At 37.2% G+C, this 25404-nt stretch overlaps 2 protein-coding genes across 3 annotated transcripts in view; one reads left to right on the forward strand and one right to left on the reverse strand.

The window, feature by feature from the left end:
• Nucleotides 1-24180, forward strand: part of LOC132928898 (uncharacterized) — an 84826-nt gene extending 60646 nt beyond the window's left edge. The window contains exons 5-20 of one of the 2 annotated variants that reach the window (XM_060993843.1): nucleotides 9940-10201; nucleotides 10289-10487; nucleotides 10562-10778; nucleotides 11245-12043; nucleotides 12386-12518; nucleotides 12669-12950; nucleotides 13502-13734; nucleotides 13895-14025; nucleotides 14155-14247; nucleotides 14346-14438; nucleotides 14853-15025; nucleotides 20741-20882; nucleotides 21099-21293; nucleotides 21738-22137; nucleotides 22309-22397; nucleotides 22688-24180. In XM_060993843.1, coding sequence (XP_060849826.1) covers nucleotides 9940-10201; nucleotides 10289-10487; nucleotides 10562-10778; nucleotides 11245-12043; nucleotides 12386-12518; nucleotides 12669-12950; nucleotides 13502-13734; nucleotides 13895-14025; nucleotides 14155-14247; nucleotides 14346-14438; nucleotides 14853-15025; nucleotides 20741-20882; nucleotides 21099-21293; nucleotides 21738-22137; nucleotides 22309-22397; nucleotides 22688-22962 — 3716 coding nt within the window. In that variant the 3' untranslated portion in view covers nucleotides 22963-24180. The remainder of the gene's footprint in view (nucleotides 1-9939; nucleotides 10202-10288; nucleotides 10488-10561; nucleotides 10779-11244; nucleotides 12044-12385; nucleotides 12519-12668; nucleotides 12951-13501; nucleotides 13735-13894; nucleotides 14026-14154; nucleotides 14248-14345; nucleotides 14439-14852; nucleotides 15026-20740; nucleotides 20883-21098; nucleotides 21294-21737; nucleotides 22138-22308; nucleotides 22398-22687) is intronic. The other variant, XM_060993844.1, reaches the window with a different exon arrangement.
• LOC132928905 (ciliary microtubule associated protein 1B-like) lies at nucleotides 15252-16762 on the reverse strand. The gene is made up of 2 exons (XM_060993853.1): nucleotides 16385-16762; nucleotides 15252-15608 (listed from the first exon to the last, which is right to left on the reverse strand). Exons 1-2 carry the CDS (start codon nucleotides 16760-16762, stop codon nucleotides 15252-15254), a joined length of 735 nt encoding a protein of 244 aa, XP_060849836.1.
• Nucleotides 24181-25404: the final 1224 nt, after the last annotated feature.

Consider the following 25404-nt stretch of genomic DNA (forward strand, 5'->3'; position numbering starts at 1 on the left):
CGAAATGACGAATTGACGCAAGTCATACTGCAGTACCCTCTAGTTCTTTTATTATTATTATTATTATTATTAAAAATAATAGTTTTTACATTTTGCTGTATGTACTATAATAATATTGCGTACCTACGTTTGAATATCCGACGTAACGGAAATATATTGTAATATTTCCGTTAAATCAAATTAACATTAATGTCTATTGTTTTCTGTGAAAACAAAATCTAATATGTATGAGAAATATAATGTAAGTCGAAGAGAAATCAATTTTCATTTCCGAGACTTTGTTGTGTATTGTCTGTACTCACAATAAACTTACAAGAATATCGATTATTTTTACCATTTTCCCTGGAGCGTGCCACAATAGATAATCAAATTGTAAAGTAAAATACACAACATTTTCGTTTCTCGATAAACACGCGCATTTTCCCGCACAAACATATTTTTTTCTTTTATTCAAAAAAAAAAAAAGAACAAAATAAATACGACGAAATAACCTCCGAACTGAGTACAAATTTAGTGTAGGTCTACATAAAAAAAATAAACCTATACCATGGTAAACGCGTACCGCACACAGTAATAGCTTTCACCCATCACGAAGATTTCGAGAAAAACCTGAGGCGGCACGCGTGGGCTGTACAAAAAGACCGTTCGCGGCCACTTGTTAATTAAATACTATTAAAAATGCACAGTTTAAACACTATTAAAATAAACGCGCTCGCCGATGAAGCCCGTTTTCTCGGGCCACCGCCGGTGATTCCGATCTCGTTTTGGTCGTAAAAGAGAAAATCAAAATGACGATAACAATATTATATAAATATCGTATAGGTATAAGGTAAACTCGATACGACGCGTTACATTAATTTTAAAAAAAAATTGAATTTTTTGAAATTTGCCACATACACATAACGCCCGCACCGAGATGGTATATTGCCCAATTATTGTGTAATGATATTTCAATTGAAGTAGCGTGTATAAAATACTTATTATATGTGAAGATAATATAATAATATCGTGCGGGCTGTTCAAGGCTGATCTTCTATAGAAAAACATATTTCGTTCATCCGCCGCGCGCACATTTGTCGTGTTCGTTAGTTGATACTAATAATAATAATATTTTTATTTCTCCATCTCCGGCTCTCTGGTCATTTTTATGTAAAATAACAATAATAATAATAATAGTGAATATGGTGGGGAGACTATATTGACTGGTAAAAATAATTTCTGTAATATAAATAATCGTCATTAAACTGAATAATTATATAAAATATTATACAAATGTACATTTTTATTGTTATTATTTTTGCGGTGAGAGTGAAAATACTGCTATTAATAAGTATACTTATCGGTATATCGTCAGTGCATATCATAAGATAATGTAGGTATATAATATTATCTAATGACTCGTCCATTAATCCATTTTCAACCGCAACGTTCGCGCGTTAAACGAAAAAAAAAGCTTCATTTCTCTTCGTCAATCATGAATTAATTATTTAAGATAAAAAATTGCCTACTCAATTTTCGCATCCGAATCAATCATAACAGTAATAACGATTACGTATATATTTCCATTCCGAAAACCATATTAACATGTTGTATTGTCAATTAAATATTAATATATTGCAAAATCCACAAACGTAAAAAAATAATATTAACAATAAGTCGGTTTCGTCGAAAACTCGAGAACAATATAATATATTAACATAACGATGAAATAATATTAAGAGCGCTATTCGAAATTAAGAGCTATTATAATATTAAATATAATAATATAATGGTAAACTCTTTGCACGACGGCTCAAGTTTTCGGGAAATTTCTATCGTCTATATACGTCTTTATGTTGGTAATTTTTTATTTATTTTTTCAACAGTCATAAACATTTCGTTAAGGTGTATATTATTATTAAATATTATATTGTGTGCGCGTTATGAAGTGTACTTGTATCTGTATATGTGTATATATTTATATACGTACACGTACGCGAGAAGTTTTCGAATTACTTATGCAAAATTATGTAAAACGTAAAATGTCATATTTCGATTATTTACACGTCGAAATACATTTCCAGTTTACACGTGTATACATTTTATATTATATATATATAAATTATAAGGTCGACGTGCTTAATATCATGTGTAATATGTATACATATACACGTAGCGGGCATGGGTTCTATATCCAAAATGCAAATTATCACTCTCGACAGTCGACACATCCGTTTCCCGTAAACGAATTAACCTCATCGTGGGGGAGCAGGGGGTTAAAATAGTATATACATTTTTTTGTGTTACTGTCGTGTGAAACGCGACGAATAAGTACAAACCTACTACATATACATGTTTTAAGCACATTGTTCAATAAAAATTATATTATTAATCTAGAAGAAAATAATTTTATTTCGATTCAAAATTCCGGCTGTGTTTACGTTATAACAATAAATTATTAATATAACGCACCCGTCCGGACGTGTGCATATTATTATTATATAATATAAAATATACAACCAAATAGATTATACGATATGTGTACATAATATTATATATTTATAGCTATAGGTGTATCTTGCTGTAATGTATTTACTGGTATTATACGTTTTTAACATTGTCGTTTTTATAATTAAAATTATTATTATAATTTGTTCGCGAGCGTGATAGGTATCGTACCATTCTTACCTATTTATTTTTCACTCATCAATAATGTATACGACGGCGGCGCTGAAAATGTCACGGTTTGTGACCGGACAGCGGAGAATGCGCGTGCGCCCCTCTCCCCCCCACGATAACCTTTTTCTGCACAGTTTGTCGCTGTCGTGATTTTTTTTATTCAATTTTTTCGCTATACAGACATAGATTCGCGTTTTTGTCTTACTGCCCGTTAGGATTTATGACGTGTAGTATTATCACCTGAACGAAAAAAATTCGTCATAACTGTGACGTTCCCCATCCGATTTCACTGTTGCAACTTTTCAAATGCACCCGAATTACTGCAGACCGAAAGTATAGCGTGGCGGTAATAAGAAGTACGTTTCGTGTAATCGTATTCTATCACCAGTGAATACAGGTACGCATTTATTATAAAGTATAGCGACGAAAAAAACAAATACCTCTTAGGGCGACGAGTGCAGCACCGAAAACGGTCGTCGTCGTTGTCGTCGTATGTGCGCCGAATGTCGAATATCGCAAATGTTTCAGATTCTTAACAAACAGAATAATATTATTATATTGCATTATGTACAGCACCTAAATCGCGTTACATTCACCAGCACGCCGTTGAATACAAACTTATTCGCGCTCGTGGATTTCTCTGTTTCGGACATTATGTGTTATAATAATAATCGTGCTCGACGTAATAATGATCGCGATATAATGTATCGTTACTATATCGAATATTTTTTATCGGATTCAATTTCGCCGGGCGACTATTCCGTCCACACCAAGAAGCATGCAATATATTTTATATAATATCGTTTCATATTAATTTATCAGATGTGCATACATCGAATTTGTTTTTCTACAAAAATATTATGTACCAATTTCATCGTCCGACGTGACGTGGGAGTGTTATACATTGCCAGTGTCGTACATATAAATATAGTATATTATGTCGCGCGCGGGTGTTCGGAAAGACGACAAAGAGCAAAAAGGGGGAAGAAAAAAAGCTCACGTATATGCCCACAACACATATTGTGATGTTTAGGTCCAGGTGGTTCGCAACCCCTTCAGAAAAAAAATATTGTATTCCTGCATAGTACGTACACACGCGTGTGTGTTTGTCTGTTTTGCCCTATAAAATGCGTATCTTTATATATAGGTTAGGTTAGTAGAAAACGTATGAAATGAAAAAAAAAGGGTTATGACGAGCATTATGAAGAGTGATTTTTATATTATTTAATCATATATACGTGTATATATATATATATATATATAATCAGAGGGTCGGTTTTTTATAAAAAGGTCGAAACTAACAGAAAAAAATAAAACCGGTCCCTCCCGTTTCCCCATACATGTCGTCGTCGTCGTCGTCATCGTCGCCACCGCCGCCAGCCTCGGGGGAACCCCGCCACGGTGTATACACCTATATATATTATATTGTATACGTTATTTAATTTGTGGAAAGGATTAAGGACGACCGTTTTGTCGTCGTCAACAGTAGCAGTGGCAGTGGTGCGTTTCACTAGCGCCTCGCCGAAAGAAATTAAAAAATTGTTATAATACGCAAAATGGCGCGACCCTGCTAGTTACGTAAACAGAAATCGGATACGGGATTAGAGAATTTCGCGCTCCGCTATATTATATTATTGTATTATATTGTGTACAACTTACATATTATGGGGTGCAGCTAGAATTATTTCCGTAAAGGGGGTAACCGCGCACGGCATCATATATATATCCGCATACAACATAAAGGTAATAGTATATAACACACGTACATTATATTATTATTATATGTGTAGGTACGTGCGAGTCGAAATCCGGTTACGGTCACGGCGAATATTTTACTGTATATCGTCGTGCGTGTGAAATATTATCGGTAAGACACATTATTGTTCCTGTATGTATATGCACCCGGATCAATAAAATCGCGTAAAAACTAAAAACAACGACACGTAAGACAAACGGATGTGGTGTCTATAATAGATAATAAATTGGACGCGTTCGTGTTAAAATGATTATTACTGTCTTGTATAATGCCAGCGCATATACCGAGCCGAACCGGGCGATGATGATAATAATATAAAAGATGTGTTGTCGCGTCAATTTTCGAACAATAATTATTGTCGTTATATACCTACTCGTTATATTAGTGGGCGATCCCGACTGTGATTACGTTAGTAATAATAATAATAATGCTATAACCGTTGTGTACACGCTTCCCGTTTATATATATAATATATATGCCTATGGGTATATATGACCATATCGTTAGACTCTCGGCGTATAATAATAACATAATAATGATAATAATAATTTGTCACTAGTTTTTAAAACCTAATTCTCGCCTGACGACGAATCGACGATAAATAACTCGTAATAAAACTAATGTTTATACTGGTCTTTCGACCGTTGTCGGCCTTAGCGCCACAGGCTATACCTGCGAGTGAAAAAAATACGTGTTAACACAAATATGTATATATTAAAAAAAAAAAAACAAATAAAAAACACACCGGTATTTGTTAATTCGACTTATAAAATAAATCAAACACTGCGATAGCGTTTGGCTCGAGTATATTACTTTTTTTAAACACGATTTTTTTCTTTCCAAATCATTATTAAAAATCAATGCAGTTCAAAAATATCATAATAATATATTGGCAAGCGATATAATATACTTTATACGCCATCGATAATGATAAAAAAAAAAATCGAAACGATACTATCTATCATACGCACGCACGCCGAAATGCGTCAAATTCATTATAAAACGAAAACTTTACACCTTGGCAGCGTTTCACCATACGCCTGTTTAATATATCTATATTTTTCGAATTCGTAAAAACGGAGAGGATAATCCGTTACGAAACAAAATAATAATAAGAAATATTATTTACATCTATTATAAAAACAGTCGCAATGGCTGTGCCTACAAATTATATATAACATTATACTCGCGGGTAAGACTATCGTTCGGATTCAGATCATGCGACGACGATCGGATTGCATAATATTGTATTCGCACTTCTACCCATTGTTGGTTGATTATATATTTTTTTTCTTACTATTATGTTTATCTTTGCTTTTTTGCTTAATCCCACGGGTACGCGGACCGTGACGCACTGGTCGAATAAAATTTATGTAAAACCACACACGAGAAAAACCGACGAAAACGGAAAAGAAACAGTCTAGGCATATAGTATATACTTACCGCAGTTATAAAATGTACGACACTGTAATTCGATCATCTCGCGTGCAACGCGCAATGGAGAAAAAATGCCAATAGCAATCCGAATTACAACACTTTTTGCAACAATATAAATATATACGCGCGAGTGCGGTTACAATAAACATATAAATATATATATATATACGAGTATATACACGTATTAAAGTATAGGTACTCGCAAAAAAAAAAAATACCATGTACGAGAGCGTAAACCCGAAAGAAGTCATTAAGTCGCGAACGCGGGTGGTGAAAAGCCGAAGGGAGGGAGTGAGAGAGAGATAGAAAGAAAAAAAATGTTTTCCTCGTTGTTTCTGGCACTGAATAGATAACGGATGCCCATTAATCACGTCGAAAAAATATCACAGATTTCACTGCGTACAAAATACCTCCGGCGGCTGTGGCTGCCGCATACATAGATATTTTCTGTTAATATTTATTTTACCCACATGTTCTTTTTTAGTGTATAATACCTACTGGTTGAGAAAAATATATATACAAAAGTAAAATAAAATAAAACGATTTCTTTTTATTTCATTCCCCTACTAAATCCCGCATGCAACGCGTATATACTGCATATGTATATAATATAAATACATACATATATATATATATATACGGAGGAGTCGTGCCCACACCTCTATAAGCGTTTCGGTTTATGCTTCGTCATGACCTCATATATGTCTTTAAGACACGTTTCGTACAATTCAAATACCATTATCGTGTCTTTTCATCATCATTTTTAAATTTTCTGTAAAAGGACGTAAAAAAAAACATAGTGTTTAACCCGTGAAATCCGTATATACATAGTGGTAAAAATGGTATTTTTCATTTTTTTTTTTTTGTTAAACCATCCCTTTATAACGCGCATCCGATGAATTATGAGACAGAATATGTATTTTTTATGTGTGCGCGCGCGCCTGTGTATATATATGTGTGTGTGTGTGTGTGTGTGTGTGTCGCAGGTGACACCGATACTAAATGGATTTGTGCCCAAAGCAATTTTCTGTACACCCACGGGAAAAATGATACGCGAGAAATTCGGTACGCGTGTGTGAGTGTGTGTATCGTATATACGCAGGGGCGAAGACGGGCGGACAGCAACGGTTAAAAAGTCGCACAATTCGCGTACATAATATATATTAAATAAAGTGAGTTAGAAAGGAAACCGTCCGATGAAAGACGCACGCGTACTGATATATATATATGTATATATAAACTTATAAGAAAAATATATCATAACTATAATAATAATATGATAATTACATATAAATATACTTTAATATTATAATATATAATTTTTAACTATCACATTATACACTGCAATCGCCTATAATAATATTATAAATAATGTTAAGTATATAATATTATATAGATTTAATAAAACGTCATTTACGAATATCATCGCGGTTAACTTATGTTATAACACTATAAGTATATTATTATGGTATTATTATCACATTCTTGTATTTACAAGGCTGTGACGGTTGCAGTGCACCCCCGTGATTTGCCTACGACCGCGAACGACCGCGCCACCGAATGTGATGGACGACTATAATAGCAACGTGGCGACCGGAATTTTCGCGAAAGCGACGGGCGTTTTGTTTTTGTTTCCTCGTGAAAAAAATACTACCGAAGTACCGACAGACTAAACCGATTTGTATTATTGAATCCGGCTTGTGTTAGTATATACTACTATATATATATATATATATATAAGTGGAAAGACGAATTCGCAGGATAATCAATTTTAAAGTCGAAGAGGGACGTAAGGCGAGTACCGGTGGGGGGGAGGGGTAGGGAGAGAAATGTTCAGAAGTCGAGAAGAGTGGATAGGAGTAAAAAATAAATAAATAAAAATAAGAAGAAAGAATTTCCAATAATATCAACAATAATCGGTTATCATGGTGATTGAGTTTTTGTGAAACGTCTACGAGGCCTGTGCGCTTAAACTTTTTTATTATTATTATTATTATTATTTTGTTCCAGTCAGTTGTACAATAGGTACTCGAACAATGGCTAAAAAGTTTAAAGTTCGATAATGTAAAAAAAAAATACCTGGTTTACTCGGAGATCAATAGTTTTCATTAGAACAATAAAACTATGTTCATTATAAAATTCTTTTTCCGTTTCTTTCTTTCTTTTTTTTTAATTTGCGTTGTGTCGTCTTGCGGCCAGATATGAGAGAGACGACCCGAACATGCGTATTTAAACCGAATCTGATAAGTTTTCAATTTCGCGCACAATATGGGCTGTTAGTGAAATAAAAGGGGAAAACGGCTGTGTATGGAACCTGAATAGGTGCTTGTTGGTAGTCGTAGTGAGTATGAGGGGGTATGGCAATTGTAAACTTTCAATCGAAGACATTGCGACACGCCGATGATAACGAAATATTTCGTTGGCCGACGAGTATTTATTTTTATAAATTTCAATTCTTCACATTAATTCTGAGCAACGCGCGGAGTATGAGTTTGCGAAGATAAGACTTTATCTCAATATATGGGTCGGTCGGCAGATAGACCATAATATATAATATTATTGTGATCCGATTTTTTCATACCGCTCATTCTTACCTTCAGTCTATTTTGGAATTTACTTTTTACCTAACCTTTTGGGTTTTTTTTCTTTCCTAAACAACTACACTTCTCTATATAGCATAGGAATCTTACGGATTCAAAAAAAGGTGTGTATATACACTATACAGCTTATATATATATATATAGCGTACACCTACATTACACACAAATATTATTTAGGTACAATTATCACCTTTTTCGTTTATTTATTTGTTTATTTTTTTTTTCTAACTCGTAAAACACTATCCGTGTCAAGGGCGGTGTGCAGCATAAGACGCGCGTGTACCTATACGATTGTGTATACAAGGAATGACTTGCAACTGCCGAGCATCATGCACTGCGCGCGCACAATAACGCTTTTATATTATTATTATTATTATATTATGCACGTTTGGCTCAGGGTTTGGTCTAGTTGAGTGCGTGTGTCTTGTCCCACGTGATTTCCTTGACGTCACTCGATACGATCGCGCAATGACAAACCGGGAAAATCAAATACGAAAATATTATAATACACGCGGGCTTTAATAATGATTGTTATCACGTAGGTAACTTCTTTTGCATCGTGGCGATTAAAAGACTGTTTTGGGCGCATCAAATTATAATGTGACAGTTGCAGTGACATTGTTAAGTCGTCGACCGTAGTACAAAAAAGCTACCGCGGTCGTTGTTTACCGGATTTATTAAAATTAATGCTGGGAATCGGTACAGAGCAAAAAAAAATGTAACGTCACGTATATATTAATATAAAAAAAATAAAATAATAATCTTACAAAACCGACAGTATAAACTCCTTAAAAAATATAATATATAACACAATGTAGCGCGATTCCCTTTTTGATAAATTTCCCTTTTTAAACATCACATGTTTCATTGTACTCGCGGTCTTTTTTTCACAAAAAGACGGTGACCTTTTTTTTTCTTTTTTTGTCGAAAGGGTTGGTCTCACTCACGAAGGATTTATTATTTCGTTTCTACGCGCACCTGGACCACTGCAAGTATACGTAATTATGGGAAAACAGTCCGGCGCGTCTCTCCCGGTTGCGTGTGTCACCCCTTTCGCCCAGCATCGGGTTACGCGTCTGCCACCTTATATTTTTTTTTCCACAAAAAAACCATTCTGCAACTTTATATTATGTACTGTTATTATATATTTTTGTATTACACGCGTACAAAGAAAGGTTTTTTTCGGGGTAAAATGAGGTGACACGGACAGCTCGGGTTACCGGGAACACAATGATTTAACCCTATCCGGTGGCTTCTCGTATTGTCGTTATTGTTTTGTTTTCGCAATATACGGATTCTTTATAGAGGATTTGAAAAATTCGCTCATTTTTCTCATGGCCTCGCTGAGAACCGAACGGGTAACCCGACACCCGGCCTAAGATGACTTATAAGTCGCGTGTTTTAATACATAAACAATATATAATATATTTACGCGTACACATTACATCGTGTTATATATATAAATTTCATTTTTACTTTTTTTCACAGATAACGGAATATCAAAACGATCCCTAAGTCCGTTGGCGCTGACGACTACTAGACCTGAATCTCAGACGACCGGAGTTTCCTCGATCGCTTCGGCCCTCAATAACGTCACCATGGTGTTGCAAGGGGCATCGTCCAACATTGGCGGCAATGGTGGAGGTAGCGGGTGCTCGACGCCGACCAGTGGCGATTACTCGCGTTACGTGAGAAGGTTCAGTAGCTGTCAAGAATGTGGATCAGCCCGGTGCAGAGATTTGAACTACAGGTACGGCGACGACTTCTTACAAAGCGACTCGCCCGAAGTGCAATGCGAGACAGTGTAATATTATTGTTATTTGTTTTGTTCTCGCAGAGAGCACTTCCATTGTCTCGACTGCAACTCAAGAGTGTTCGTCAAGAAAGAAGAAATGATCAGACACTTCAAATGGCACAAAAAGAGGGACGAGAGCTTGCAACACGGTTTCATGAGATACTCGCCTAGTGATGACTGTTCGGACAGATATCAGGGATGCAGTCACAACCGCAAGCAAACACATTATCATTGCATTCAAGTGAGTTATAGAAATTTTAAATATTTAATATTAGCACGTCTATAGTTTACATTATCGTAATTAATTTTTCGCAGGGCACCTGTGATAAAGTATATATAAGCACGTCCGACGTGCAGATGCACGCAAACTATCACCGAAAAGATTCGGCCATAATACAAGAAGGGTTCCAAAGGCTTAGAGCCACGGAAGAATGCCGGACACCGTACTGCGCGTTCTACGGTCAGAGGACAACTCATTTTCACTGCAGACGTGATCACTGTCAGTTTACGTTTAAAAACAAAGCCGACATGGGTAAGTCTCGTTAAATGATTTCAAATTCGTATATTATTCGTATCTCAAACTTAGGACATTAGTTAAATATAATACATTTTTTACTATTTCATATTATTTTTCTTAGCCGCATTAAGACCTCTATTCTATGATTTTTAGTACTAATGACTGTTATTGTAGGTGTTGTATAATATTGCATACATATTATATTGTATATTTATTATAGGTACATAATATACCTATTGCATACCTATCCACAATAATAATATTATTATTATTATTATGTTGATCGATACGAACAAAAAATACAAAATAATGACTGTCACTACTCGGCCAGTTCAATGGTGGTGGGGGGATAATGTATATATTATTTTAAAACGCAAAAATCGTGAGACGAACAAAATTAATTATTCGTACATAAATACCGATCAAAACGTGCCCGCGTATTATACACGATAAATAATGCACATTATTGTTATTTTTCCAGAAAAACATAAGACCTATCACATCAAGGACGAACAATTGGCGAGAGACGGATTCAAGAAGTTCATGAAACCGGATCCGTGTGGTTTTTCCAACTGCCGGTTCTCGCAGGTGTGCAATCACATCCACTGCGTGCGGGACGGATGCAACTACGTTCTGCACTCCAGCGGACAGCTGCTGAGCCACAAGCGGAAGCACGAGCGCAAGGACAGCGAAATCGCGTACCGAAAGTTCAAACTGGCCCAGCAGGCCGTGATGAACATGGCCGGTAGTGGCGGCGGCGGCGGCGTCGTCGGCGGCGTAGTGGTCGGCGGCGGCGTTGGCGTCGGCAACCCACCGGACCAGGTTAGCGACGACGAATGGGTGCCGTGGGACGGGAGACGCGTGGCCCACGGTGCGGCGGCCGCGGGAGATTCGCAAATGAACGAGTTGTCGATATCGCCCAGCAGCTCGCTGCAGTTCCTCCACCAGCAGGCCAACTCGCTGGCCTCGCTGTCCGCGCTCGCCGCACAGGCCGGCGACGCGGCCAGCTACAGCAACAGCTCGAGTGATGGCGGCGGCGGTCCCATGTCGCCGTTGTCCTCCACGCCGCGGGCCCAGTCCAAGATGAGCGGTGGCCACGGGTTCTTCACAGACAACTCGTCCACTGGCGGCGCGGACGGCGGGTCGCCCGAAGACGTGGAGATGTGGCCCAGATACCTGACCCGGTTCAAACCGAACACGTGCACCGGCGGTTCTGGTTGCGCGATGTCCGACACCGACCATTTCCACTGCAAAGAACCCAACTGCGAATCGCCCGTCAAGTAAGTTCTTAATACATTTTCAAAATACTATAACTATATAATATAATGTTTAAATGCACATACGTTTCATTCAAATTTATTTATATCGAATACCATTCTTTGTGTGCGATTGAAATTTAAAAATCATAATTCACAAAAAATAGTACATATAAAATGATAAAATAAAGTAATAAGAATAATAAATGTATTCGACACCAACAAAAACGTTTCAATACTTTTGATTGAATGGGAAGTGTAACGATATTTTTATCGGTGTTAAATTGTGCAGTGGTGCATTATGCAAGTTATACTAAATACTTATTACTATAAAATCTAAATGTTTGTATGTTTTCTCGTTTACAGGACTCAAGACGCTGCCGAAACGCACGCTCGTAATCACGACAACCAGGAACGTATCAACGAGAGTTTTTACCCGGGCGGCCCGGCATACTGCCAGGACACGTGCACCAAGGACCAACATTTCCATTGCGTTTTGGTAAGTACACAGTTTCCGCCGTTTCCGGTATAACGACATTAATCACTCATTAAAAACACACACACACACACACCCACAATACGCCACCATATCAATGTTGTGTATAGTAGAAATAACAATAATATAACACGAGACTCGTACGTTTTGCAGGAAGGATGTTACGAGGCTGTACTGCCGTCCGAGCGCGGCGAGCACATCAAGAGCCACGACGTCCCGTACGGTCAATACAATTCGTTAGACGCTCTGTTCAGGAGGAAGCGAGGCCGACCGCCGAAGAACCGAGTGATCGAAGTGTGGAACGACTACGCGGGTGGGTCCACCGGCGATTCCCCGCAGGCCATATTCACCAGTTTCAAATTGCCCAAGCCCTCGCAATCGTCGGGACAGTCGCAACAGTCGGAAGATGCGGAAGTGCCCACCCAGACCACGCTGGTAAGACTCACCGCGACGTCGACAAAAACGACGATACGCGATATGTGTACATATCATATTATTTCACTACCATTGTCATGTCGTGTGCACTTACATGTGGTTTTAATAGATAGGTTTTTTCATCCGATTTTCGATATACGAGGGTTGGGGTTGTCTTTTAATAGCATATATAGGGGTCGCGTAACGAGACAATGTTCTCCGACGATTTTATTTTATCACCAAACGCGAAATATATATATATTAAAAACATTCGATCAAATTAAAACGTTTATAAGAAATACTAAGAACGTAATTTATTGATTTATTAAATTCGATAATAATTTTGCCCTTTTCGATTATATAATATCGAGTTTTGGCTATATTATGTTTCTATTTTTTTATTTATTTATTTTTTGTATCGTCGTATTGTAACTACAGCGAGTGAAAAAGAAACCATCACAATTTTATATGACATACGTATGAATAAGACGTCACGATAATGTAAACATATTTTTTTAAATATCGTTTTATTTGCCGAGATTTATAAAACATGCATTTGCGTCCATTTTTAGGAACAACACTGTTTCGAGGAATATCGTTACGGTTGTCCGGACAATCTCTGTAAGTACACCAGCGAAGGCGTCGCGTTGCACTATCACTGCCGCCGGCCCCGATGCTTTTTTGCCACCGACAACGACGAAGAGTTACAAGCCCATTCCACGCATTTCCATGACAACGTCACCATCATGGAGGGATTTTTGTTCTTCGACCGATCGGTCGACTGCCGCCTAGAGACGTGCGCTAAGTGAGTGCAATAATATAATTATAATACATGACGACTGGAAAAATGAAATCATTATTCCGAGTCACTGCCGTTGATAATATTATGATGATAATACGTAATATTGTACGTTATGTAAACGGTTCGTTATTTTATGTCATGGTCCGTTTCGATATTTTTACAGCAACACGATCAACAAGCATTTTCACTGCGTGAGAGCTGGATGCGGTTACTCGTTCACCAGATACACTCAGATGGCTCAACACTTATTACAGCATCAGGCGACCGCCGGTTTGCAGATTTCTGAGAAATTAGGTAAGTTTGCATTAAAAATGCAATAATATTGTAAAATAAATTCCTTTAACAGTATTATTACGGAATAATAAAAATGAAATGCCTAAAAACCATATAATAATAATATAACTCGACCGTGGTCTGTCACAGAAACTCAAATCAAAGAAGAGATCATGTCACCAGTGCGGCCTCAAGCTACCCCGTCGCCGTCGGATTCAGCTACGAGCCAACGATCGACAACGGGTAAGTGTTTTATTTTATTTGTATTTATTTCTGTTTTAAACGAATTATCTTAGTGTAGTATTTTTGTCTTGATTGTTTTTTTTCTGTCTTGTTTAAAGTGGTGAAGGCTTCGGGCACTTTCTACCCTATGAGCGGCCTATCGAACGCTAAGAGTTCCTCTCCAAATTTTTCAGACCCTGCAACCCTGACAGGTGGGTCATGCAGAAATTATTTTTTTAGTTGTTATTATTATTTTATTTTTTTGTTATAAAATAGAAATTGATTATATTATTAGGTTTATGATATAATTATATGTACATATACAATATTATATTATACACACAAAATAGTATTACAATTTATTAGCTTCGCTTTTACCGGTGGAAGTGATCGACCGTTGTACACGTCTTATTATGATCGTCACACTACAAATATTTATATTATAATATAGTCGAAAGACTTTATTGTACACCACGCAATTCTTGTTATTAATTAGCTATAATATATTGATTTTTAATTATTATAGTTTCGAATTAAATTGCCAATGTAGATTTAACTATTCGTATAATAAAAAATTTAACGACTGTAATAAATACTAATGGGGACATTGTTTGTGCATTATTTAGAAAAACCGAAAACAGATTCCAGTTTGAGTATCGAACCGGTCGTGACTATTCAGGTTTTACCAGAGTGGATGAGTCTAGAACGACACGAGAAGTACGGACCCGAACAACCCTGCAGCCGCGCTTTCTGCAAACTCAAACGAAAAGAACATTATCACTGTAACGCGTGTAATCAGGTAAATATATAAATATAACAACTAATTATAACTGTGAATATTTTCACGAAAATTTTATTTTATTTATCGTAAAACTTGACAGTACCTATAGATAGATATTATACACTACGATGTCACTATAATAGTTATTTTCGAATTTCGAAGTAGGTACACCAATATCTAATTGTGGTTGCAAAAAATAAATAACTCGCGGGGTTGTTATAGATAAAATATAGTTAAAAACCGTTTATTTTGTTATTTTCACTTCGTCGCCGCACACCACTAGTGGTGGAAATTTATCAGGGCGGCGCATCCCAAACGAAAACTTCGGCATAACTTTGTACTTGTATTTGAGTGTGGGATTGTATGCCTGCGGGCTCGGCGATTGACCCTTGATCTCGTTGGTCAACACAGGGTCCTCGAATTTCTTTGCCAGACTGTATTGGGGTGCTTTGCTTTTGTATTTGTTCAAAGGCACCGTTTGATATACCGGTCCGGGCGATTTGATGTCTACGATTTCGTCGATTTTCTTGGCCAGCGTAATGGTTTTGCGCGACAATGTCGACGGCAACTTGTAAACGTTGGACCCGGGGTTAGCGGCTCTCTTAAACAAACATATATACCCACATAATGATAACCTTATACTATGTACTCAAGTAGTCAAATGCGTAAAATATATAACTAAGCAATTTAACTACCAATGAACAATATTAAATGATGCGAGGTTGAACAAGCTATTGATCTAGCAAATCAAAATTTGTTTAAACAAAGACAACCTCTATAATAAAATCTTTTTTAGTGCCATATGGTACATTCTAGATAAAAAACTGATATATTTTTGAATTTTTTTTTTCAATTAGGTATATGATACATTTTTGTTTTCAAACGACTAAAATTCGACTAAATACGAGTTTATTAAATTTTAATAAACACATTTACCGTAATAGGTATGCAGTATGCTATATACTTTGTAGAAATTCCGATTTACAATGAAATAAAATAAAGTCAGAATATCAATAAAAAAAAAAAAAAATACGTCTAGTGAAACTAGAGTGAACGATATCTCTGATACGAAAATCGTATACTATTGATTGAATTAACTTTAAATTTAAATTATACATATTTAAAAAAAACTCCAAATATTATGCTTTTAACAACGGTCTAAAAACTTATCATTAAAAAAGGAAATTTTTGATGGGTCGCCGAAAATCAGTCTGACCATGAATGTTTAGAGCAGACCATTGATGTACTATTTATTAGTCCAATTCAAGACCGAAACAACTCAAAAAATATTATTTTCATAAATTGAAATATTTTTAAAAAAGGAACTTATGGGGGTCATTATATATTTTAAAATAATAATAATATTTCCGACATTACGGGATCCGGGTCGACCAGCGGAAACAACATTTTGGGTACGGGCCCCTTGACCGGCACTCTGGGCATGTACGCCGCCGGTCCCGGGTTGTCCATGTCGCCGTCCACTGGCAGTTTCTTGGCCATGCTGTACTGCGGCGCGAGCGCCCGGCCACGGCACGTCAGCCGCGCCAGATTGTACACCACCGGCCCTGGCCCGTCGGTCTCGTTGCCCATGTCCAACTTCTTGTGCATCGAGCACGACGGCGCGTCGGCCACGGTGGGCAACCGATTCAGCCGGCCCACCGTCGTCCGGGTCCCGTAGGCCGCCGGTCCCGGGCCCGCGTCTTCCATTCCGAATTCGAACACCTTGCGGTCCATATATCCCGGACACTTCTTCATGACCCGCCGCCGGTTTAGCAATTTTTTTGGTCGAAAAATTTAAGCTCAAATCGCTCCTGCGATGGCCGTATATATATATATATGTTGATATAGTTTATTTTTTATGAATCATAAATTAAATATTGTGTAAATTATATTATAAACACGCCGTTCCAGGCGCCGTCGACGTGGAAACTAAAATTTACGAAACCAAGCGTTTTTTGTGTATATAGCAGCTATGTACGTATACACACTGCGTAGTATTATTATGATATAATATTTCAACAACGACGCGTAAAAAATTATTCGGCCGGAATTATTCAGTCTTTAAAATATAAACGGCAATACGGGGCACATTAAACGGTTTCAATTCTAATCAATTTAAGTGCGCGCACATTTCACACTATCAACTCATTGCTGATTAAAATTGATGATGGCGTGAAAAAAAAAACACTCAATATTTGTAAAGAAACGGAGGGTATCCGGTTACGTGTCTTGAATTTCGCATCAACAACTTCGTTAACAATAACGAAAATAACAATCTCGTGAGAATTTCAAGCACATTAAAAAAAAAAAAAAGAAAAAAACTTTTTCTGCAAAAAAAACTGTTTTTTAAGGAAATAAAAGAAGGGAAAAATCATTTTTTAAAAGAAACGAGTAGGTAGTAGTAATATTAGTGGTAGTAGTAGTAGTAGTTTTAATCGATCGTGCGGAATCGCTTCCGAAAAGATGATTAATGATGCGACGACAAAAGGCGAATATTATGGAGAAAAAACGCACCCGGCTCGGTTTTATTATTATCATTATTATTTTTTACCCGCGGCGCGTAGCACCGCCGCCGCCGCCCCGAGAAAATCGATAATCGATCAGCATCAATGTCATCGGTTTCCGCGGCGTTCACCCCTTTTCGTTTTTTCACTTCTTTCGTTTTTCGTTCCGGCCACGTACATATATATAAACGTACAAGTTGCGATAATTATTGTCGTCGAATCCCCGGGAAATACGCGCAGGGTGCGCATTACGCTTTTATACAATATATACACATTTTTTTTTCGTTGAACATATGCAATCGCGAATGACACGCGTAACGAAAGAGTTAAATGATTGACGACGCCGGCACAATTATGTGCGCGGACCGCGTTCGTAGCCGTTTCATTTATTTATTTTTTTTTCGCACCACTCGTTCCTTTTCCGGGTGTTAATTTTTTCGGAAACGGAAAAAAACCGATTAAAAAACTATGAGCGTATTTCCCCTTTGGCTCCAGCCGAATCGCGCGGGCTAATGATTTCCGCCGCCGCCGCCGCCGCCGTTTTCCCAGGGTTTTGTGTGTTGTCACGCATCGCCCGATTTCTAACGGCCGGGCAACAAGTCGCTGCTGCCACTGCCGCCGCAGTCATCGCCGACGCCGACACCACATCACGTACCTATCAATTGGCGCATGATGCTGATGCATATAATTATATTAACTCGTTTGTAAAATGTGATAACAATAATTTTTATTTTTTCCGATTGTTTTTAAGTTATTTTATAAAAATGTTATGTTCCGCTTCTCTCTCTCTCTCACACACACACACACACACACACACACACACACACACACACACCTGTATAATAAAATAATACGAATAATAATTTTAATTGTACCTAACAGTGATATGTATATTATATTACGTGCAGTAGATCGAGACTTAGGGTTTCTCGCTTCAACGATATCCGAACGAAAACCGGTCGAAACACTCGAACTTACTCTGGACGGCCCCTCCCGACGTTCGATTCCACTCCGCCCGCCTGCACTCGGACGGTGTTTATATACTTTTCTTTGAGCGCTAAATTATTCGTTCCGTATTGCTTTGCGTCACATTAATAAATATATATGCGAGCAGACTACCCGCTGCGTTCAACAGTAATAATATTAACGTGTTTCGACCGAGTTCGTTGTCGTTAAATCTGTCAAGCCGTCTGCAGAAAAGTAAAAACCATGTAATTGTCGTTGAAAAACCCAAGACACTATCAGCGACTATATAGGTCGTTATAATTGGTACGCACTTGGTTTTTGCAATTTATAAAATCCCAGTGCGCGTATCATATTTATCACCTTTCTCTCTATATGTACTACTGCTGCACAACATTATGTGGACCGTATGGGTCTTGTAATATGCACATGTTATATTATTTATTGTTATTGCTCGTATGACGATGACTCGCTCGTTGAAAAAATAAATAAATCGACAAAAAACTAAAAAAAAAAAAAAAAACTGCTAGACAGATAATACCTATATATACGTGATGTGTAAACGAAAAACGTGGTTAATGGTCGTTTATTTTATTTTATTTTTTTTAATATTGTCGATTTATCACTTTTAATTATTTACGTACATCTATATATACTTGTACATATACATTTGTGGCGATCGATAGTTCTTAACAACGAGGACCTATAGTACGCCCAATGCGTGCGTTTAATAAATAATAATTTTAATATAAAATCATAAACCACGTAAATGCAGACAATAAATATCATTACAATATAATACATAGGTATACTATACATATATATAATATTACCAATATGACCTTCAACTTTTTTTTTCGTTTTGTCTTTTCATTCCGTTGTTCTTTTTTCGCACTGACATCGGTGCAATAATATCAATAACAATAATAACAACATATCCTGGGCGTGATGATATCGCGTACAATATAATATTCACGTTTATCGTATAAAACTATAAACTATTATACGCCTCGCATTCGTTCATTTCCGTCGATCGGCGGATAACGTACTTCAAAAAATAATTTGTAAAAAAATAAAATATGACGATACAAAGAAATTATTTGTGTATTCATTTGAATATAATTGATACAAAAAAATTATTATACACCGCGATCGAGAGGATCTTCTCTGTCTGCAGGTCATCGCCATGTATTGGTATTATATATTAATATATGTTTATAAAATTATAAAATATTATAGAATATAGGTATAGATTGCACGGTTATTATTTTTATTATCAATGTATTATTGCAGTATACCGAACGTAAAGCCTTAAGCTTGATACAGAAAATGCGGTACCTACCGTAATAAAAATAAAAGCTTTTTTTCGTTAATATATTTTCACCACACGATAAAACTTTACGCGTTTATACGAAATGGACAAATTTCAGTCATGAAAACTATTTATGACATACATTAATCGAAACCAATCCATTTTTTTTTTATCTACGGAAACCCTCAGCCGCCTGCAGAACTTATTTATATCGTATTTTATATTTATTATATTCGTTATTTCATCAGTATGTTAATGCCAACAAAATTGAAATGACCTATGCTGACGTCGCGTTATAGTTAAATGAAAAAAAAAAAGAAAAAAGTAACTAGCAATTTTGCTTCTGATTTTGACTAAAAATATTATAATACTATCGTGTATCGTGTCGTTGGAAAACAAACGCGTGGCGCAACCTGTTGACGTACAACAGTGTAGTGCCCTGCACTGCCACACGCTTTGTTTCATTCGTATTGTATTTATAAATTCAGTTCAGAGTTCGTTTACCCACCAAACCTAACCACTCACCCGATGATGCGCAAAAAATTAACTATAAGCACATCGTTCACGCCCACGTTTACCCTGTTTTGCTATTAAAAAAAAAAATATGCTTTTAAATACGTTATACGAATAATAATAATAATAAATTATAATTGTATATGTTTATATAGTATATTAGTATATACTATGTATTAACCACGTACAAAATGTACAGAATTGAATTAATTGCTGCGATAACAAGCAAATAAGAAACGTGCGCACAACAAAAATGTTTGGTTTATTCGAGTCTTCGTCGTCCCGTCGTTATATATATAATAATATCTGCGATCACCGATAATATATCATATACGAATGAGTCCGTCTGCGTGCAGCGGCGTCAATGAATTATTATAAATTATAATATCAATATTATTACGTCATTAAAAAACGTCTATGTATATTTCGTTTTTTTTCAAGGCTTTCTCAGAATTGGACAAGCTCAAGCCGCATATCATCAAACACACGCCGGGCGCCTTACCGACATTTATGCAAAAAACCGAGAACATCAACAATAACAACAACAACGACGATACCGAGGAGATCGCACAGCATCCACCCGGTAAGAAACGTTTTTATTATTAAATATTTCACCCGAAAAGTTATTTAGCCGGTCCACCGAAATTACATAAATAATCTATATCTTCTGATCATAAATATTCCTAATTCCCTTGAATTTGATTTGTATTTGAAAAACATAAAACGGTTCTGTTTACCTTGATAGTAAGTAATAATAATTATTATTTCGTTTCTCGTGGTATTTACCGCACACCCGCAGCACTGACAATGATGCCGATCTCGAACGACAGCAATAACTCATCGGCCGCCGGTATGCCGCACTCGCCGTACCCACCGGGATTCGGTGCAGCCATGGCTGCCGCTATGGCAAACCAACAGTTCGCGTCTCTGATGACGTCCCAAGGGTTGCCTTTCATGCCACACGCCATCCAAGCCATGTACTCGTCGCCGACAAGTAAGTACACACTATGCACAGCACAAACCGTTTTCGTAGAAAAAAAAAAAAAATGATGTCATATATAATGTGATCGACTAGTGTGATGGATTTTTTTTTCGCCCCGCGAATTCATTTAATAAATAACACAAACCGAATGAGTATAGCTCGCCAATGCTGGTCCGAAAACCTTTAAGAATTTCGAGCCGCAGCCAGGCAAATGTACCGCGAAATTATTTAAATTATTACGTCGAAGTCTCAAACGTCGCAATGGCGGGATTTTATAGTTTTTTTCTTAAATTCGTTATATTATTATATCAATCGATGCTTTTCCTCACCCTGCCCCGTTTACGGCGGACAGTCAAAATCGGCGTTCATAATATTTTCCGATAATACTAGCTAAAACTCCCTATAAATATGCTAATAATATAAAATATGCTAATGACATGATGATGTATTTTATAGGCCTGATGTTCGCGCCACCGCCCGGCTTCAACCACCACCAGACCATGTTGGCCGCGGCCGGCCACAACGGGCTGCTGAACCACCACCGGGGCGGCGAGGCGGCCGGCGGCAGCGACGGGACAGCCGCCGCGGCGCCACATCACCACGTCAACCTGCCGGTGTCGCCGTCGCGGGACATGAGCCCGGAAATGAGGAAGGCACGCGTCCAGAACTCGATGCGCATCCTCAAGGACGAACCCGTTCCCGAGGGATACCTCCGGTTTCGGTTCAACGAGGACTGCCATTACGCGCATTGCGGCTACAGAGAACACCAGACGCACTTCCACTGCATGCGCCAAGACTGCGGTTACAGTTTCTGCGACAAGACCAGATTCGTGCAGCACACGGCCAGACACGAGAGGTGAGTTCCGATAAGACATCATATAATATAATAGAACGATTTAATATTTATGTAGACAGGGTCACGGCATTCATTGACTACATTAGTTTTGAAAACACGTTGATTGGCACATATTGCGTGGCGCGTGTGGGTATCGTTTATCTGACATTTGTTTTTTTTTTTCTTCTGCAGACTCGACACTCTGATGGGAGGCGACTTCCAGCAGTACAGGGCCAACGTGTCGTGCGGGCGAGCCGAGTGCACTTACATTTCTGCCATAAGTGAGTACACCTTCTGACTATGTCTGTAATCAGACCTTATCGTATATATAAGATAATATCCCACACAAATCAAAACGGTTTTCTCGGCCGACAGAGTTCTCAGAATCGATACTCAAAATTTACCTATAGAGAATAGATACTGATAAAAAAAAAAAACCGTAGATAATATCGATTAATGCGATTTCAAAAAAAAAAAAAAATCACCTATTTTATATACTCTGTCCCGCCCTTTACTGTATATTGTTATAACGACTTTACCTATTATAACCCAACCCGTTTTTCGCACACAGGTACCGGCCAGAACAAGGCGTCGCACTTCCACTGTCTCAAGTGCGAGTTCGTGTGCACCGACACCAACAAAGTGGTGGCGCACCGGCGCCAGCACCAGAAACTCGACTCGATCATGGCCGCCGGGTTCGAGAAGTTCACCCCGGCGCAGGCGTGCGGCCAGCCCGGCGGTTGCGTGCACTCGGGCAAGCAGACGCACTACCACTGCTTGAGCTGCCAGTACGCCGTGCTCGGCCTGTCCCAGATGACGGCCCACAAGTACCGGCACATGGAGTGATGCGTCTCCGCGCGCGTTCGACGCGTACAGATCTGCCCACGTCAATCTCTCTCTCTCTCTCTCTCTCACACACACACACACTCTTGTCTATATTATGTATATATCAGTTCCTATGTAGACGCATATACACCTATAATATATACATATATGATATTATAAATATTACAATGATAATTATTAAAATTGTTATAAAAAAAATTGTTATATACATATATAATAGGTACTATATTATACACTACGAGATGGATAATAATAATAATGCATATATGTAGTAATAATATGTGGTATAATCGAATTTTTAGTATATTTTCGCGATGTACATTTCTTTTTTCGTTTTGATCTAATCATTTATTTTGTATACACACACACACACATACACATACACACACAGGGTGTACCTATATATATATTATATTATATTTATATACGCGCGGAGCAGTGTCGATATTGTGTATATATTATTATTATTATTATTATGTTACATATACTATTATTACCGATGATATATTGTTGTACATATATATATATATACGTATAAGTAGAGAGAGGGAAAACAATTATTTAAATAATATTATAATTTATTATATCATACCATATTTACCTAGTATTACCTATATATATACACTCGCGATATATATATTAATATTACGTGTGTACGCCGTACGGGTATGATATTATCATCATTTTTATTGTATAAAAACGCTCAATCGTATATTTTGTATAGTAAGTCTCGACGACAATTCTACGTCTTTTCGCTGTTCTGCGACCACGTCGTATAATATGTACAGAGGTGGCCGCCACCCTCTCGCCCCACCCCTCACACCACACACACACACACACACACTCACCCCCCAAAGACTCTGACTATACCCGACCCACGGTAAGCCCGTCGTCCGCGATCACGTCTCATTGTACGGCGTAGGGAGGTTTAACATACAGTCACACCACCACGTACTATGATGGACCTACGTATGGTCACATTATTACGCGAGTTATATATAAATATAAATACATTTTTTTAGACTCGATCACTATCTTTATTATTATTATTATTTTTTTTTTTCTAAAACTAGTCTCGCTTATTATTTCTATTATTATTATTATTATTATTATTATTTTTATTTTATTATTAATCATCTTTTAACAGACCAAGTTCTTGTTTTGTAATATTATTTATGTACATATTATATTTTAATATACACTTACCTATTATTATTATATTTTGAATCGTGTAACTTATTTTTGGAAACGGTTCCTCCCACCTCGTTTGGCGGTTTCATTAATTTTTTTTCTTTTGTGATATTGATTTATTATTATTATTATTATTATTATTTGTACAAACACCACTCACCCCGACACAACCCCCCAAAAAAAACGGTGTACATAAAATATTTTAATTTATATATATATTCTTTATAGTTTATATAGATTAATAATTAATAATATAAATAATTACAATAACGTGCACACGCGTGTGTGCGCGGGAGGGCAAACAAATACCTACACGTCGCGCGAGTGATCTACATAATATTATATTATATTGTTCAAATAGAACTTTTATAAAACTATAAGACATCGTAATATATTAATTATTATTTATTATAATAATTCGTTTACCTAACACTATTATGATATGTTATATCGATCGATCGAAAAACGCGATTACATAGACTTTATATTATCATAATAATATTAACGTAGTCCGCCAATGCCTTCATCATTGTTTTGAGTTTTCGTATAGATTCGAGTATAATACTATATATTGCCCGTCATCATCATTATAATAATATTATAATTTAGGACTTCGTGATACGTATAAACGCGTAAAATCGTGAATATATCGTTATGTAGGTACCTACAGCATTTTATTATCATCTGTATGCCGCCTTTGGTTTTGGGTGCGGGTGATTTGTCGGTTGCCGAAAACCGTGGGTGCGCAGAGCGTCGTCGTACAGTCACTGGGACTAAAAAGTAAAAATGTTACCCATTTGCCGGAAATAATTCGCGCCGTCGATCTGTTGACTGTTTCCGGTGTAGCGGTGTATGGATTACAACACCCAGTCATACTTATTATTATATTAGGTACCTACGTGAATACTTTGTCGCCCGATTAACCCGATTGACCACGCGCCACACTATGACGTGTAATATGCTACCCCTCCGACAAATGTTTTGTATTAAATTTATTTTTTACGCGGTTGGTGACCTCCCTTTGCCCTACCGGTCAACACCGTCCCGATCGTCCACCGAAACGCACTGCTGGGGACGATCGCTGTGGATTTCATCAGAGGGAATACAAAATTTAAGCGACGAGAGCGCGAAAAAAACGGATAAAATTTAATAAAAAAAAAAAAAAAAAAACTACAACATGATAATATTATGCCATCGCGGACACGGCGGTATATAAAAATAAATGAATAATACCAATGCGATAATGATTTT

This window comes from Rhopalosiphum padi, chromosome 4 (genome assembly GCF_020882245.1).
Source record: "Rhopalosiphum padi isolate XX-2018 chromosome 4, ASM2088224v1, whole genome shotgun sequence".
Taxonomy (NCBI): Eukaryota; Metazoa; Arthropoda; class Insecta; order Hemiptera; family Aphididae; genus Rhopalosiphum; species Rhopalosiphum padi.